The 12,586-nt window shown below is 31.5% G+C and overlaps 1 protein-coding gene across 1 annotated transcript in view; it reads right to left on the reverse strand.

Annotated features, from left to right (window-relative positions):
• Positions 1-9,518, reverse strand: part of LOC134716014 (Fanconi anemia group I protein-like) — a 52,860-nt gene extending 43,342 nt beyond the window's left edge. Inside the window, exons 1-5 of the mRNA XM_063578674.1 lie at positions 9,473-9,518; positions 7,839-8,081; positions 6,363-6,438; positions 5,539-5,669; positions 5,081-5,166 (exon numbers count right to left, since the gene is read on the reverse strand). Of these exons, the coding sequence (XP_063434744.1) occupies positions 5,081-5,166; positions 5,539-5,669; positions 6,363-6,438; positions 7,839-7,922 (377 nt within the window). The 5' untranslated portion in view covers positions 7,923-8,081; positions 9,473-9,518. The remainder of the gene's footprint in view (positions 1-5,080; positions 5,167-5,538; positions 5,670-6,362; positions 6,439-7,838; positions 8,082-9,472) is intronic.
• Positions 9,519-12,586: the final 3,068 nt, after the last annotated feature.

A 12,586-nucleotide genomic window follows, 5' to 3' on the forward strand; every position in this document is an offset into this window, starting at 1 on the left:
CATGTAATGCATCTTTGTGTAAAAAAACGTTTGAATTGGCTGATCTTTTTGTAAAGCATGCTATTTTGACGGTTACGGATTCAGACTCATTAAGGATGCATTTCTTTCTAACACAAACGATGCAAACGGCTAAGCTCGCACATGTTTTGATCATTTCTTTTAAACATACGTTTGTAAATTTTACAGAAACTTTGACAAACTATGCAAACGCTAAAAATACGTCTACAGTTTGTCGTTTGTTAGTACAAACGCTGCATTTGTTTCAGTACCACAGTACATAGAGTAATCAAGGAAGCTGGCTACACTGCAAGTGCACCTCGTTATTGTCAAATGATCCGCGAAGTCAACAAAGTCAAACGCGTAGATTTCTGTAAACAGCTTGTGTTAGATAATGACAATTTTAATGACATTGTATTCACCGACGAATGCACAGTGCAACTTCATGATAACAAAGTTGTTGTTTATCGTTTAAGAAATGAATCTGCTACACCAATTCCACAACCGAAGCATCCATTAAAAGTGCATGTATGGGGAGGTATTAGTCGTAGGGGAACCACACGTCTTCTGATTTTCGACGGGATTCTTAAGTCCGATTTTTTCGTTGAAAACATTTTAGAAAAGACTCTTCTGCCTTTTATCAAATCTGTTTATCCAGATGGTCACCGTTTTCAACAAGACAACGACCCAAAACATCGCTCCAAGCTTGCAAAAAGTTTCAAGATCGACAATGGCATTCAGTGGTGGGACTGCTGGCCCTCCGAATCTCCCGATATCAACCCCATTGAAATGGTATGGAATATGCTGAAACGCAGACTTGCTAAAAAAAACCTTAAAACTAAAGATGACCTTCAGACAGCTCTACAAGAGTTTTGGACCAGAGATCTTACTATTGAGTACTGCAACCGCTTTATTGACCATTTATATAAAGTTGTCCCAGTAGTAATAGCATTAGAAGGACGTGCAACAGCCGATGTACCTCGCAAAATATTTCCTGAAAGGTCTTATGGTAAATCGATAAGTTACTTCAAAACCAAGTTAGATGACCCCAGTTTCACCAAGAAGATCGAACACCTCCTACCACACTAAGAAAACCAAGTCAAGAACTACGAGAGATGCAGAAGAAACTTTTTCATAACAGTCTTTTTCAAGGCTACACAAATCATTCAAAAAGATATCTTTAATTTGTTGTACACTCAAAGGGGGGCTTCAAAGAGTTTTACTAATTATACCCATTGCCTTATCAAGTAGTGACCCTCTACTGTTTGTGACTGATTTCTAAAACGTAAAGATTTTTTTATCCTACATAGTCTTGTTCTTCAAGAACAAAAGAAAATATCGATTTTTTTTTGTAAACACATATTTACGCTATTCAGTAAGTTTTATATTATAATTGAGAAAATTTGCTGCATTTTATTTTACCTAGAAAAAATCTCGTCAATAGTTTTTTTTTGCTGCAAACTATTTTACTGAGAAAAAAATCTCGATTTTTTTTTTTTTTTTTTTTATCTTAGAATTTTAAGCCAGTTGAATATGACGTTGTGTTTTTTTTTACAAAGAATACACACTGGACATAGTTACATGCTAGTCTAATAATATCTTTTATAATTTTATCAATCATAACTACTCTCGCTATACAGTACAGTTATTTCTTCGTGCAAACAAAAAGCCGGCCGAGTAGTTCCGATTGATGATTTTATCCATGAAATATCTTCTACTGGACCTTAACAAAAGTGTTATTTCTAAAATGGTAAAAATCAGAATTAGTAATAGTAAATTACTAATAGAAGTTGGTAGATATACTAGAACACCTTTAGAACAGAGAATTTGTCCAATTTGTAACGATGGAATTGAAGATGAGTTCCATTTCCTCAATCAATGTAAAGCACTAGAAATTAATAGAAATGTACTCTTTTGTAATTTAAGTGATATAGTTCCATCTTTTGCTAATATGTGTGAACAAGATAAGTTTAGTTTCATTTTGAAAAGTAATGATATAGACATAAGTACTGTAAGTGTAGCTGGAATAAGCGATATGTATGATTTGAACATTCATTTAAAGCAAACATAATGTTGTTAAGAACTTTTATAGTATTAAAGCCAATTGTTGATAGCTTGAATTAATAATTTTGTATGAATAACACCTCCACGCAATGTAAATATAAAATATGTATCTCTTATCATTGAGAAAATATGTTTTTTTTTGTTTTTTTTTGCTTTTGTCTGTTTGTTTGTTTATTTTTGTATTTGTATCTGTATTTTGTAAATGTCGGCTGGTATCATTTCTGTATAGGAATTTACACCAATAAAATTATTTGCTTTGATTTGATTTGAAATTGAACAGGAAACCCCTAAAGTTTTAAACACATGTACACACGTGATATTATCGTGTCAACCTTGACCCCGCTTTCACCAGCAATGCATTTAAATGTTCGATCAAATTCTCTTCCAATCCAAACATTTTATTACAATAAAAATAACCATCGTATCTTACAAACGAAAAACTATTTTTCAATAATAGACGTTTCAGCAGCTGTTTCATTCGTGTATTTCTTGTTACAGTAATATTTCACGTTTTGAGAATATATAAGAGGGGGGATAGGACCTTTATCGGGACTCCAGGATCGGGTGTTTTTAAGCTTGGGATTTTTAGAGTAACACTTTCGGGTACCGGAAATTCTTTTTCGAATTAGGGGACCTCGGTATTTCGTGATTTTAAGTCCGGGATTTCGGTATTTTGTTTTTTAAGCCCGGCATTTGGGATCAGGACCCCTTCTTACCCTCCCTCACAAATATGAATAAAGATAGGAAACTCATGTCTTTTTAAAAGAAAACTAATCTACGAAATTACTAGAACATATAACTCGCGACGAAATGTAGAAATAATGAGAAAAGAACGGATAGGAAAAGATATTTTATTTTATATTCGAATCGTAAATAAAAACTGAGAAGATAAATAAGAGAACAATAATGTGTAGAATGTTTCTTCCTCAGACAGACCTGAAAAAAAAACCTATTTCTTTTATTGGTAAATTAAATAATTAGAACTGAAACAATCTGAAAACCGTTCATGCCTTTTAAATGTCTATTATGTAATTATCGATTTTACCTGTTACATTATCATAACTAATTACATAATATTAAGTAGCATGTGCGGCCGACCATGCACGCTTGGCTTATTTTATTGCACTTACTATCAGCTGATGATTTGATTGACAACAGGTAATCAATCATCGACATTTAAGTCGCTGATGCTGAGCCTTTTTAAAACCTGCGACATTTTTCAGACCATGTCACGGAATGTACTGTAACTTCAACCTGATTAAACGAAGTATTTGTTTCTACGTTTGTAAAAAAGTCTGGTTACCAACAACATTTGCATGCATTACTGAAATTCAAACAGGGTCATTAAAGATTTATCAAAAGATGTATTTGTTTCTACTCGTGTAGCGTTTAGAAAACAGTAACACACGCGACGTTTACAAAATTCTTGTTAGAAAGAAATGCGGCCTAAGAAAAATCTTTTTAGAATCACAAGAAGTTCTGATAGGTCGTAAAATAAACTTCCCATCACTTTATTCTTTTCACATGTCAATTTAAAAAAAAAAAAATTCGCAACGATGTCATAATTGAAAGCACGAGGAAGGCTGACCAAAATGTTCAACTTGAGGCTAGTGATTGACAGGTATGATTATATCTTGGGGCTCTTGTGGGGAGCGTGGTGTCGGACGGAAAACAGATTTCCAGTATTCATATATATATAAATGTCGATCTGATGTGGAAAATTGTGAGGTTTTTTTAATAGCACAAAGAAAAAGACGTCAGAAGAGTTAGAAGAGTAACAATGTGTAACTATAAACGTATTACTCGTTTATAATCTACGAGACTGATCAGATCGAAGTTTGATAAAAAAAAAACCAAACATTCAATATCAAACCTTCTTGGTTGGAATAAACATGTTCAATGTATACCTGCAAATATGTCTTAATAAATTAAATTGTGTATTTAAATTATCTCTGTTGAATACAATACAATTTATTACATGTATCTATGATATCCTCCATAAATAAATATCTGCACAGGTAAAGTTAAATTCGGATCAACAGATTGATTTACGACCTTCCGCTTGTCCATGTTGTATTGCAAAAATATCACAGCAGGTGTTACTCACAGTAGACAAGTGTCAAATCAGTATGACATTATGTCGGATTACGGCATCTGCAGTAATTAAGACCCTGTTTTTACTGATTTTACAGGAACTGATTTATCTTAACACGACAATAAAGAAGAATTTTGTAAGGTGAACATATTTGTAGTATTGCAAAGTTACCACGTGCATTTCCTGTTCATTGGTCACATTTAAATAGATTATTCTTTATTGAACTAAATTCGATATTTAAATTGCAAGTAACTTTAATATCAAAACCACCGATTTTTATTTCTCGACTGAAAAGGGTAATAAGACGGTTATTTTTATCTGACTGTAAACAGTGTATATAATCACAACGATCTATTAATAACCGCTGCTCACAGATAACGGATTATACAAACGATCTATTAATAACCGTCGCTCACGCATCACTGGTTCTATCACTGACTCAATACACACCAGTTTAATCGGACAAACGGATAATTCCCTGAGACACGGAAAATCTCCGGAGAACCGCAAAATATTCTGTAAAACGGAAAATTTACGATAAACCTTTATTTATTATCCGTTCCGCGGAGATTTGCCAAAAATCGCGGTCATTTGCCAAATAGGTCTACCAGTGATTGGACATTCTAAAAAACATTTCATTCATCATATATGTATATACATGTATAAACTGTGTATGCATCTTCTATAGAACTTTCCTTCTTAATGGTTTGATTTCATTTCACTCCATCTGTTCTTGAAAATTATATCAAAAATCTCTTTTTCCTGATGATATGTGAATTTTTACTTTGCTAATGGTTTTCTTAATCTTTCAATCAGCACCAAAAGATTACATTACAATATGTATGTTTTTCTTTCTACAATTAACCTTGTACTATTGTACTACAAATTCTGAAGCAATCCAGTCATTTACTTTAAAACAATTACCTGCCAGACTGTATTTGTCCATTTTTCACCAGATCTGAAAATACATTGGATATTTCTACCAAAGCTGGACCAGTCAATGAATCAGCCTAAAGAAAAAGAGAGAAGTTGTTCAGTATAAGATATAACATTAAATACTGGCAACTACATTTAAATGTCTTTAAAGACATTGCAAATGTCACTGTAAAATCTTTTAAAAAGTATTTAATAATCTTTATTTTCATGTAAACAAATTAAAACATTTTTGTGACAAACTGGGGAAAAACAAACATTCACTCATACATATAATATATATAGTATATAAGTATAAAATTCAAAATGACCTTTGACAAGTATCATTCAGAGCAATTAATTTGAAAAAATATTTTATTATTGAGAGGTGATAAAACAAAAAGTACCTGGAATTACAGTGTATAAAATTGTTCACTATTTACAGAGGTTTCAAAATTAAAATCTATTACCTGTAACATCAATAAACCAACAAGATCTGAGGCCAGTTTGTTCTGCATTTCATTTTTCTCCAGTAACTGGACACATAATTTGTATACTTGTATTCTGATCTTGTTGGATTTACTACTGCCATCAGATGATCCTTCAATGCAAAAATGCAAATATATATTGTTATGGGATCAGCTTTTTAAGATTCTTTCAAAATTTTATAATTGTGGTCACTGTATACTTGATTTGTGGTAATTAACAAATTCAATTCTGTAATTTTATCTTCAAGATGCAAAAATTATCTTTTTTATTTTGATTGGTTGAACACAACAGATGGGAATTCTAAAACTGAATTTTGTTTCTGAATAAAATGCAACATTTATGACACCATATGCTTCTTGTACAACATGACAATGTAAAGGAAAACAACTTTAATTTTGAATATATCATCGTGGCAGAATGTTATAATCTATATTTAGTACAGTACATACAGTCATAAGTTCATAACAATGACATTGAAAAATGGTTACAGTAAGGTGGTACATGTACCTAACACTACAGGGAGATAACTCTGTAAAATCAGCAAAACGTTTTAGTTACGTTGTATTGTGAAGGGAAGCGAATATCAAGCTTCTCAATGATCAAAATAAGTGTTTGTCAAACTGCTATATAAGAAGTGTAATTTTTCTGATTAAACGTTTGGTTCAAATTTTTTTTAATTTTTTTCAAAGATTCAAAGTAAATACTTTGTTAAAATTTTTTAGAAAACTAAACAGGCCAAATTGATTTTAGGTTAGGTGGTTGGGTACCACCTTAAACTAGTATAATAAAAAACTGTAAATCATACCTAATAATACAGCTCTTACTAATTCAACAGGATCACCCTTTCCTCTCAAAGCTCTGCCTTGAATAAGATGGACTAGCTGTAAAACAGCAATAAATTCTTTATGAATACTTTATCTATCAAATTGCATCAATTCTATAATTGATACTCTTGTTCAGGTATATCTTGCATAACCAAACACAAACCCTGTTTCAATTCAATAGAGTGACAGAATATCTTTTGATGCAAACTGTTTATTATAACTTTCTTTATAATTGCTGTTGGAACATAACTTTTTTATATACTGAGAGTGTGATAACATATGTAGCATTACATATACATTGTACATGTATGTACATGTTAATTTTATGTTTTTGACAAAAGTGCTGTAGATGGAAACATGTAGGACAGTATAATCAAATACTTCATATTTGTTTAATATTTTGGTTGTATTGTTATATCATATATATATTCTAAATTCCTCTTGGCAAATTCTGGAAAATGTGTGTGTTAAGTAAAATTGTCAATCAAGGGCAATAACTCATATAGGAGTTGACTGATGTTTTTGGCCTTATAGATATATGTAGATTGTGTTATTATGCTGATATCATTGAATAATTATGTTTTTTTTTTATATTTCCAGCTTGTCTCCAAGTACTAATTTTCTGCAAAAAATCCAACAAAAACAGGGAAAATGTAATTTTTGCAATGTACTGTTTCATGTGTTTCTCTATGCATGTATTATAGTTTTTTTTGTATCAAATGATTCACTTTTAACTTTAATCAAAGGAGTAGGTCCGGTAAGACCCCTTTTTGGCCCCAAAATATAGCAGTTTTACAAAATTGTTAAAATGTAAACGTTTAGTTATTTATTGGACAGTAGAATGCTTCTGCTACATAAATATCGGCTGTTTTTGACTATACAATGCACATATATCGGGAACTAGCACCATTAAATCATACTAAATTACTGAAATCTTCACAATTTTAGCATTTTAGTTAAATCTTAGACGTTTTTGTGTTCATCCTTAATATTGAAATGTAAGTTGCATTTTATGATAATACATAAGATATATAAAGGTTGAGGATGAACACGGATGAGGCCACTTTAATTTTTGATAAAAACCATCTGCAATTCCCCCCCCCCCCCCTGCATATTTGGTAGATTTTTCATATTTAACATGTTTAAGCTTGAATCGGACCGTTTTCAATGACTTGATCAGTTAAAATCTTTCACATAAACTAATTGATTGAAATGAAATAGACACTTAAGTGTTTAAAAAGTGGTCAAAATCTTTCGTCAGATTAACCTGAAATTTGAGACCAAAATCAGTCCTTACCGGACCTACTCCTTTATAGTCAAGTACATAAACTGCATGTTATAGATCTATGTTAAAAAAACATTTGAATGTTCTTCAGGATTCTGACAGAGACATTATATCAGTTTCAGAAAAGGATATTTCTGGAATAAAAGAATTCTTAGTGTAGTTTATTTCATACCTCATCTTCACTGATACTCTGTAAAAGTTCAGCCACTTTCTGAGAATCTCCTTCATTGGCTGTGTTCACTAACTTTTTGTCCATGACAAATTCCTCTTCCAAACAGTATTACAACACTGTTTTTTGGAAAACTTGTAGATAACTACAAATATGTATTTAGATGAAACTGGTTTTTTTTCTAGAACTCTACACAAATCATTGCTGCAACAATAGCATTAGGTGAAATGTTTTACAATAAAACATCTGCAATAGAAAGAATTAAAAAGAATCTCATTGACCTAGTAATCTTAGCTGCGGAACCGCTCATAGGTCCTTATGTTATTTTTTTACCATTTGCGGACCATTGTTAATAAGTCTCCTTGAGTGTTTGATTAATTATCAGTTTGTTGACTTAGTGCGGTGATTTCTATACCCTGAAATCAGGGAATATCCAATTTTTTCTGACTTGTGCCCAACCTTACATGTTATCATATAGATATGTTTAGGTTTTCTGTTCATTCTTTTTTTTAATTGTTGCAAGGTCTTTCTTCTTTTATTTTCATATTGCCTTTAAGTGTAAAGGTATGTTAAAATAATTCTATTATCCAGCTATCATGATACATGTAAGTCATTCACCTTAGGACATTTTTTCTGTACACTTAGCTTTGATTTTTTATTTCTTTTGTCAATGGAATTATGTATAAATCTTTACCTACAGTCATGATGGTATTAACGAATATCGATCTTTTTATAATGAATCAAATTTTTTTTTCTATGAAAAATAAATGTACAACAAAAATGTAAGTTGTTTTTTATTAACCTACTTTTTATTCCTCCAGATTCCTGCACACAAAGTTATGGCATGGACATTGTTTTTTATAAAGTTTTCTTTCATTTTGGTTGGGCTTTTTTCACAGGAAAATTGCAAAAGACGTAAGGAGCTTGACATTTTGAAATTCATAAAAAATATGATTTACTTGACCTGTATTACCTGCCACAAGATTGATGATACTGAATGGAACGTACACAAAGCAATGGAGGCCGGAAGTGGGATTTTGTGAACTTCTAGAATGTTTGTAGACATTTAGAAGTCAGGTTTGAAACTGTCATTTTTGAACATTAAAAAAAATTGAGAAAACAATGAAAACTTACCTTAGATATGTTTTTTTTTATTCAAAAGAATAGTTAAAATGTATTCTGCACTAATTTTCTACCCTGGTGAAGTCAATGCGTAAGTACCCTGTGATTTAAGTTCAAGCACAATGCCAAACAAACTAGCAAGATGACTGATGGTTGGATACTATTAATTTATTTTCAAAATTGATTTGTTTACCTACCAATTTTTTCCTGTAAAGAAAGTATGATTTACACCCTTAAAGATTTTATGTATTGTTATCAGTCTGGGTACTGTTAGTAAAATAAATGTTTCATCAAAATTATATCTTTAGACCCTAAATTAGAGACAAGTGCCTGTGTGATAAAGACAAATTATAACATAATTAATTTACAACTTTAACCTTTAAGCTATAAATCATATAAGTTTTTGATACACTCTGCTTGCTTGAGGCATTATCTTCATTTAAGGAAAATCCTTTGACATGAATTATATGTCAGTGACAACTTTGAACTCTTATACAGTTTTTACTAATGTTTACCTTTTTTTTCAATCCAAAAAGTGCGCGTCTTTTTCACTTCCGGTATTTATTAGCTAATAACCAAACACAGACCTTTAACAACAAAGCACTGCCTTAGACTTATAAATTATTTTTTGTTGAAACTTTTTTTTTTCTTTCTTTTCTTTTTTTAATCCTCCGTTTTTTAAGACATAGATTTGGATATTATTCAAAATCATTTCGACAAGCCAGAGACATGTATTTATATATATCTGGACAAGCCAAGGATAAAAAAATATGGAAATATCCTATTAAAAGTATTTTTTTTAGTCCTGTTTTTTTTAGGGAGGAGGGGGAGTCACGGTTGTTTTTTTAGCTGGTGATATTGTTCTATGTTCGTTGGTAGGGGTTTTGCACAGTCTTGGTTCCTGAAATAATATTCCAAATACAACAAGTGGACTTCTGCTCATGCTCGTATAGTAATATTTTAAGTGAATCTAGTGTAATCCAAAGTTTTTTCATATGCTTTTTCTCGTGAAGATAAGAAATAAGACAACTTTTCCCCAGGTCCCCATAATGAAAGTGAATGACCAGTTGTGTGTGATGGTGGAGATTGTTTAAACTGATGACTGAAAGCATTCGAATCCGCGGTGGCGCCACACCACAAGCAAACAAAATGAGAATGAGAAACACACGGCAAAATTGATGTTCTACTTGGATTCGGAGGTAAAAGCTAGAAAATCGATGATATACGACAGACTTGGCAAAACTAAATGGTTATGAAAAAGATTGACATAGAATGTATGGTTAGCGCTATACCTGCAAAAGCGACCCCTGTCGTTTGTTTTGAAGTGAGCATTCGGTGTATTACCACAAAGCCTTGTGTTTCAATCCATCATGAAAGCACTGTATATGGACAGCTGCTCTTCCTATAGGTCCCATTAACGGCTGACAGAAATGTAAACAGAAATTACCAAATTAGACTTTTCCAAGTCGATTGCAAACTTTTCGAGAAGACAGCACCACGAAAAAAACTACTGAATGTCCATAGCAGATTTGAAAGCTCAGAAAGAAAAACGGTAAAAGGCTACACAACGAATTTAATACAAAATCAACACACTTATATCAGCTAGCAAACCAGGTAAATGAAAAAATACCTATATAAGCATGCAACAACCTGATGGAGAGCACTTCGTCTAGACACACCCCATATCTAAGATCTTTTAAGTTCGAATTTAATGACGAAAATATGATTACTGTGCGGCGGCATCACCACCGGATATAGGTAATCCCTGAACCTATAGAAAATACTAATGTTAAGTAATATATGGTCAAATTCTACATTTTACTATAGTAAAGATGTATGATACTGATCCCTGAAAATGTAGCTACTATTTAAGGCTGGTTATTATCCTTATAATTAGATGCTCTTCAAATCATCTAAATCAGGTACCTGTTCAAAGAAACATGTGACGAGTTCAAAATATACGTTTCCATGAAGTACTCATTTGACGTTTTCAAGAACACCATTTTAGGCATGAACAACACTGTATTTCTAATTAAACTGTTATTTTCGCATAGAAATTCATGTAAATAAAACAGGTAAAATTAGATGCCGAGTAAGTTTTTTAACCTTACAATTTGAATGCAGCAGCTGTATATTGAAAAGAGTTTTTATCCCAGCATGATATTCGAACCCTGGGTAATTTACACTCTTTCAATTCAACTAAACCGATACATGCATGGGTGTGACAATTCATATAAAATTTAAAAACCTTTCGGGAAAACGGGAGCGCTGCATGAGAGGGTGGACTTAAGGGCATACGATACAGTTACAGAGAAGGTAATGACGTTGCTAACGTAATATGTTATTTTCGCGACGTCAAACTGTGACATATCGGGAAAAGATGCATTTTTCGACTGATTTTTATCATTCAAACTGATTTAATTTGAAAACGAGTTCATGGACCCCTATTTTTCAAAACGGCATTTTGTTTTATTTAGCAGGAAGATTATGTGACCCAAATTTTATAAAACTGTAAATAGAGGAGTTTTTTTAATTTCGATAAACATGCAGTAAAAAATGACGTTTTTTCCTCAATTCATGAACATTTGATAAATATGAGATATTTCTGAATAAAAAAATGCATAACTTTTAAGATACTTATAAAATACAGAAATTACAGATTATTTAACAAAAAACAATTTGTGTTTATCTTTTATAACAAAAAAGTTATGTCTTTCTTTCGAAAAAGAAATTTCGGCCACAAATCTGAATTTTGAGCAAATATACAAAATTTCGACCTAATTTTACTCAAAAAGTAGCGCATGAAGGTATATTTTTTATTACATATTTGATTAATCAGGTAAAAAATAGCCTATATGCAAATTTTCATCAACTTGTAAATACAGATTCAAAACTGTATCGTATGCCCTTAATTAAGGTGGTATGGGTGTCTTCCTCCATCTTGGATTGTAAAAAACAGTGAACCAAATGTCCAGATTTTCTATCAAGTTAGCAAAATTTGATGCAGGAATGCAGATATTTAATATGAATTTTCATTTAAAATAACAAATTTATAAGAATATAGCTTATAAATATTAATACTTTTGCAAATATTGATTATTTTTGTTTGTTTTTTATTTATTTTTTTAAATTGCTATTTTAAGGGGAGGTAACTCGAAAATAGTGCATTTACTAAAGGATTCTTCATAGAATTTTCCTATTTTGTAATTTAGCAGGAAAAAACTCACGGTGACTCCATCTTTTCTTTATAAATTCTCAAAGCATTGTATGAAAGCTATCTTTTCCTTAAGTATTTAACAATTCTATCATTTTGTTTAGTTTCTAACCACAAAATGGTGTTTTTTCCTGTATAATCCTTACAAAATGTGTCATTTTGTCGTGTCCTGTAGCTTGAGAAAATGTGCGGTGACCTATCATTTTTATTATATATTTCAACATATATCAATAGATACTACGTTTTGGCAAAGTATGAACAATTCTATCATTTTTATTTTAGACACCCATACCACCTTTATTAAGGGATGGTTGAACTTTTTCTTTTACGTTTTTGCTGAGACTACTATAACACAGTGTTATAGTAGTCTCAGGTTTTTGTAATGTTTCAACTGGAAATGTTACTTTTAAAGGAA

Source organism: Mytilus trossulus, chromosome 4 (genome assembly GCF_036588685.1).
Source record: "Mytilus trossulus isolate FHL-02 chromosome 4, PNRI_Mtr1.1.1.hap1, whole genome shotgun sequence".
In the NCBI taxonomy this organism is placed as follows: domain Eukaryota; kingdom Metazoa; phylum Mollusca; class Bivalvia; order Mytilida; family Mytilidae; genus Mytilus; species Mytilus trossulus.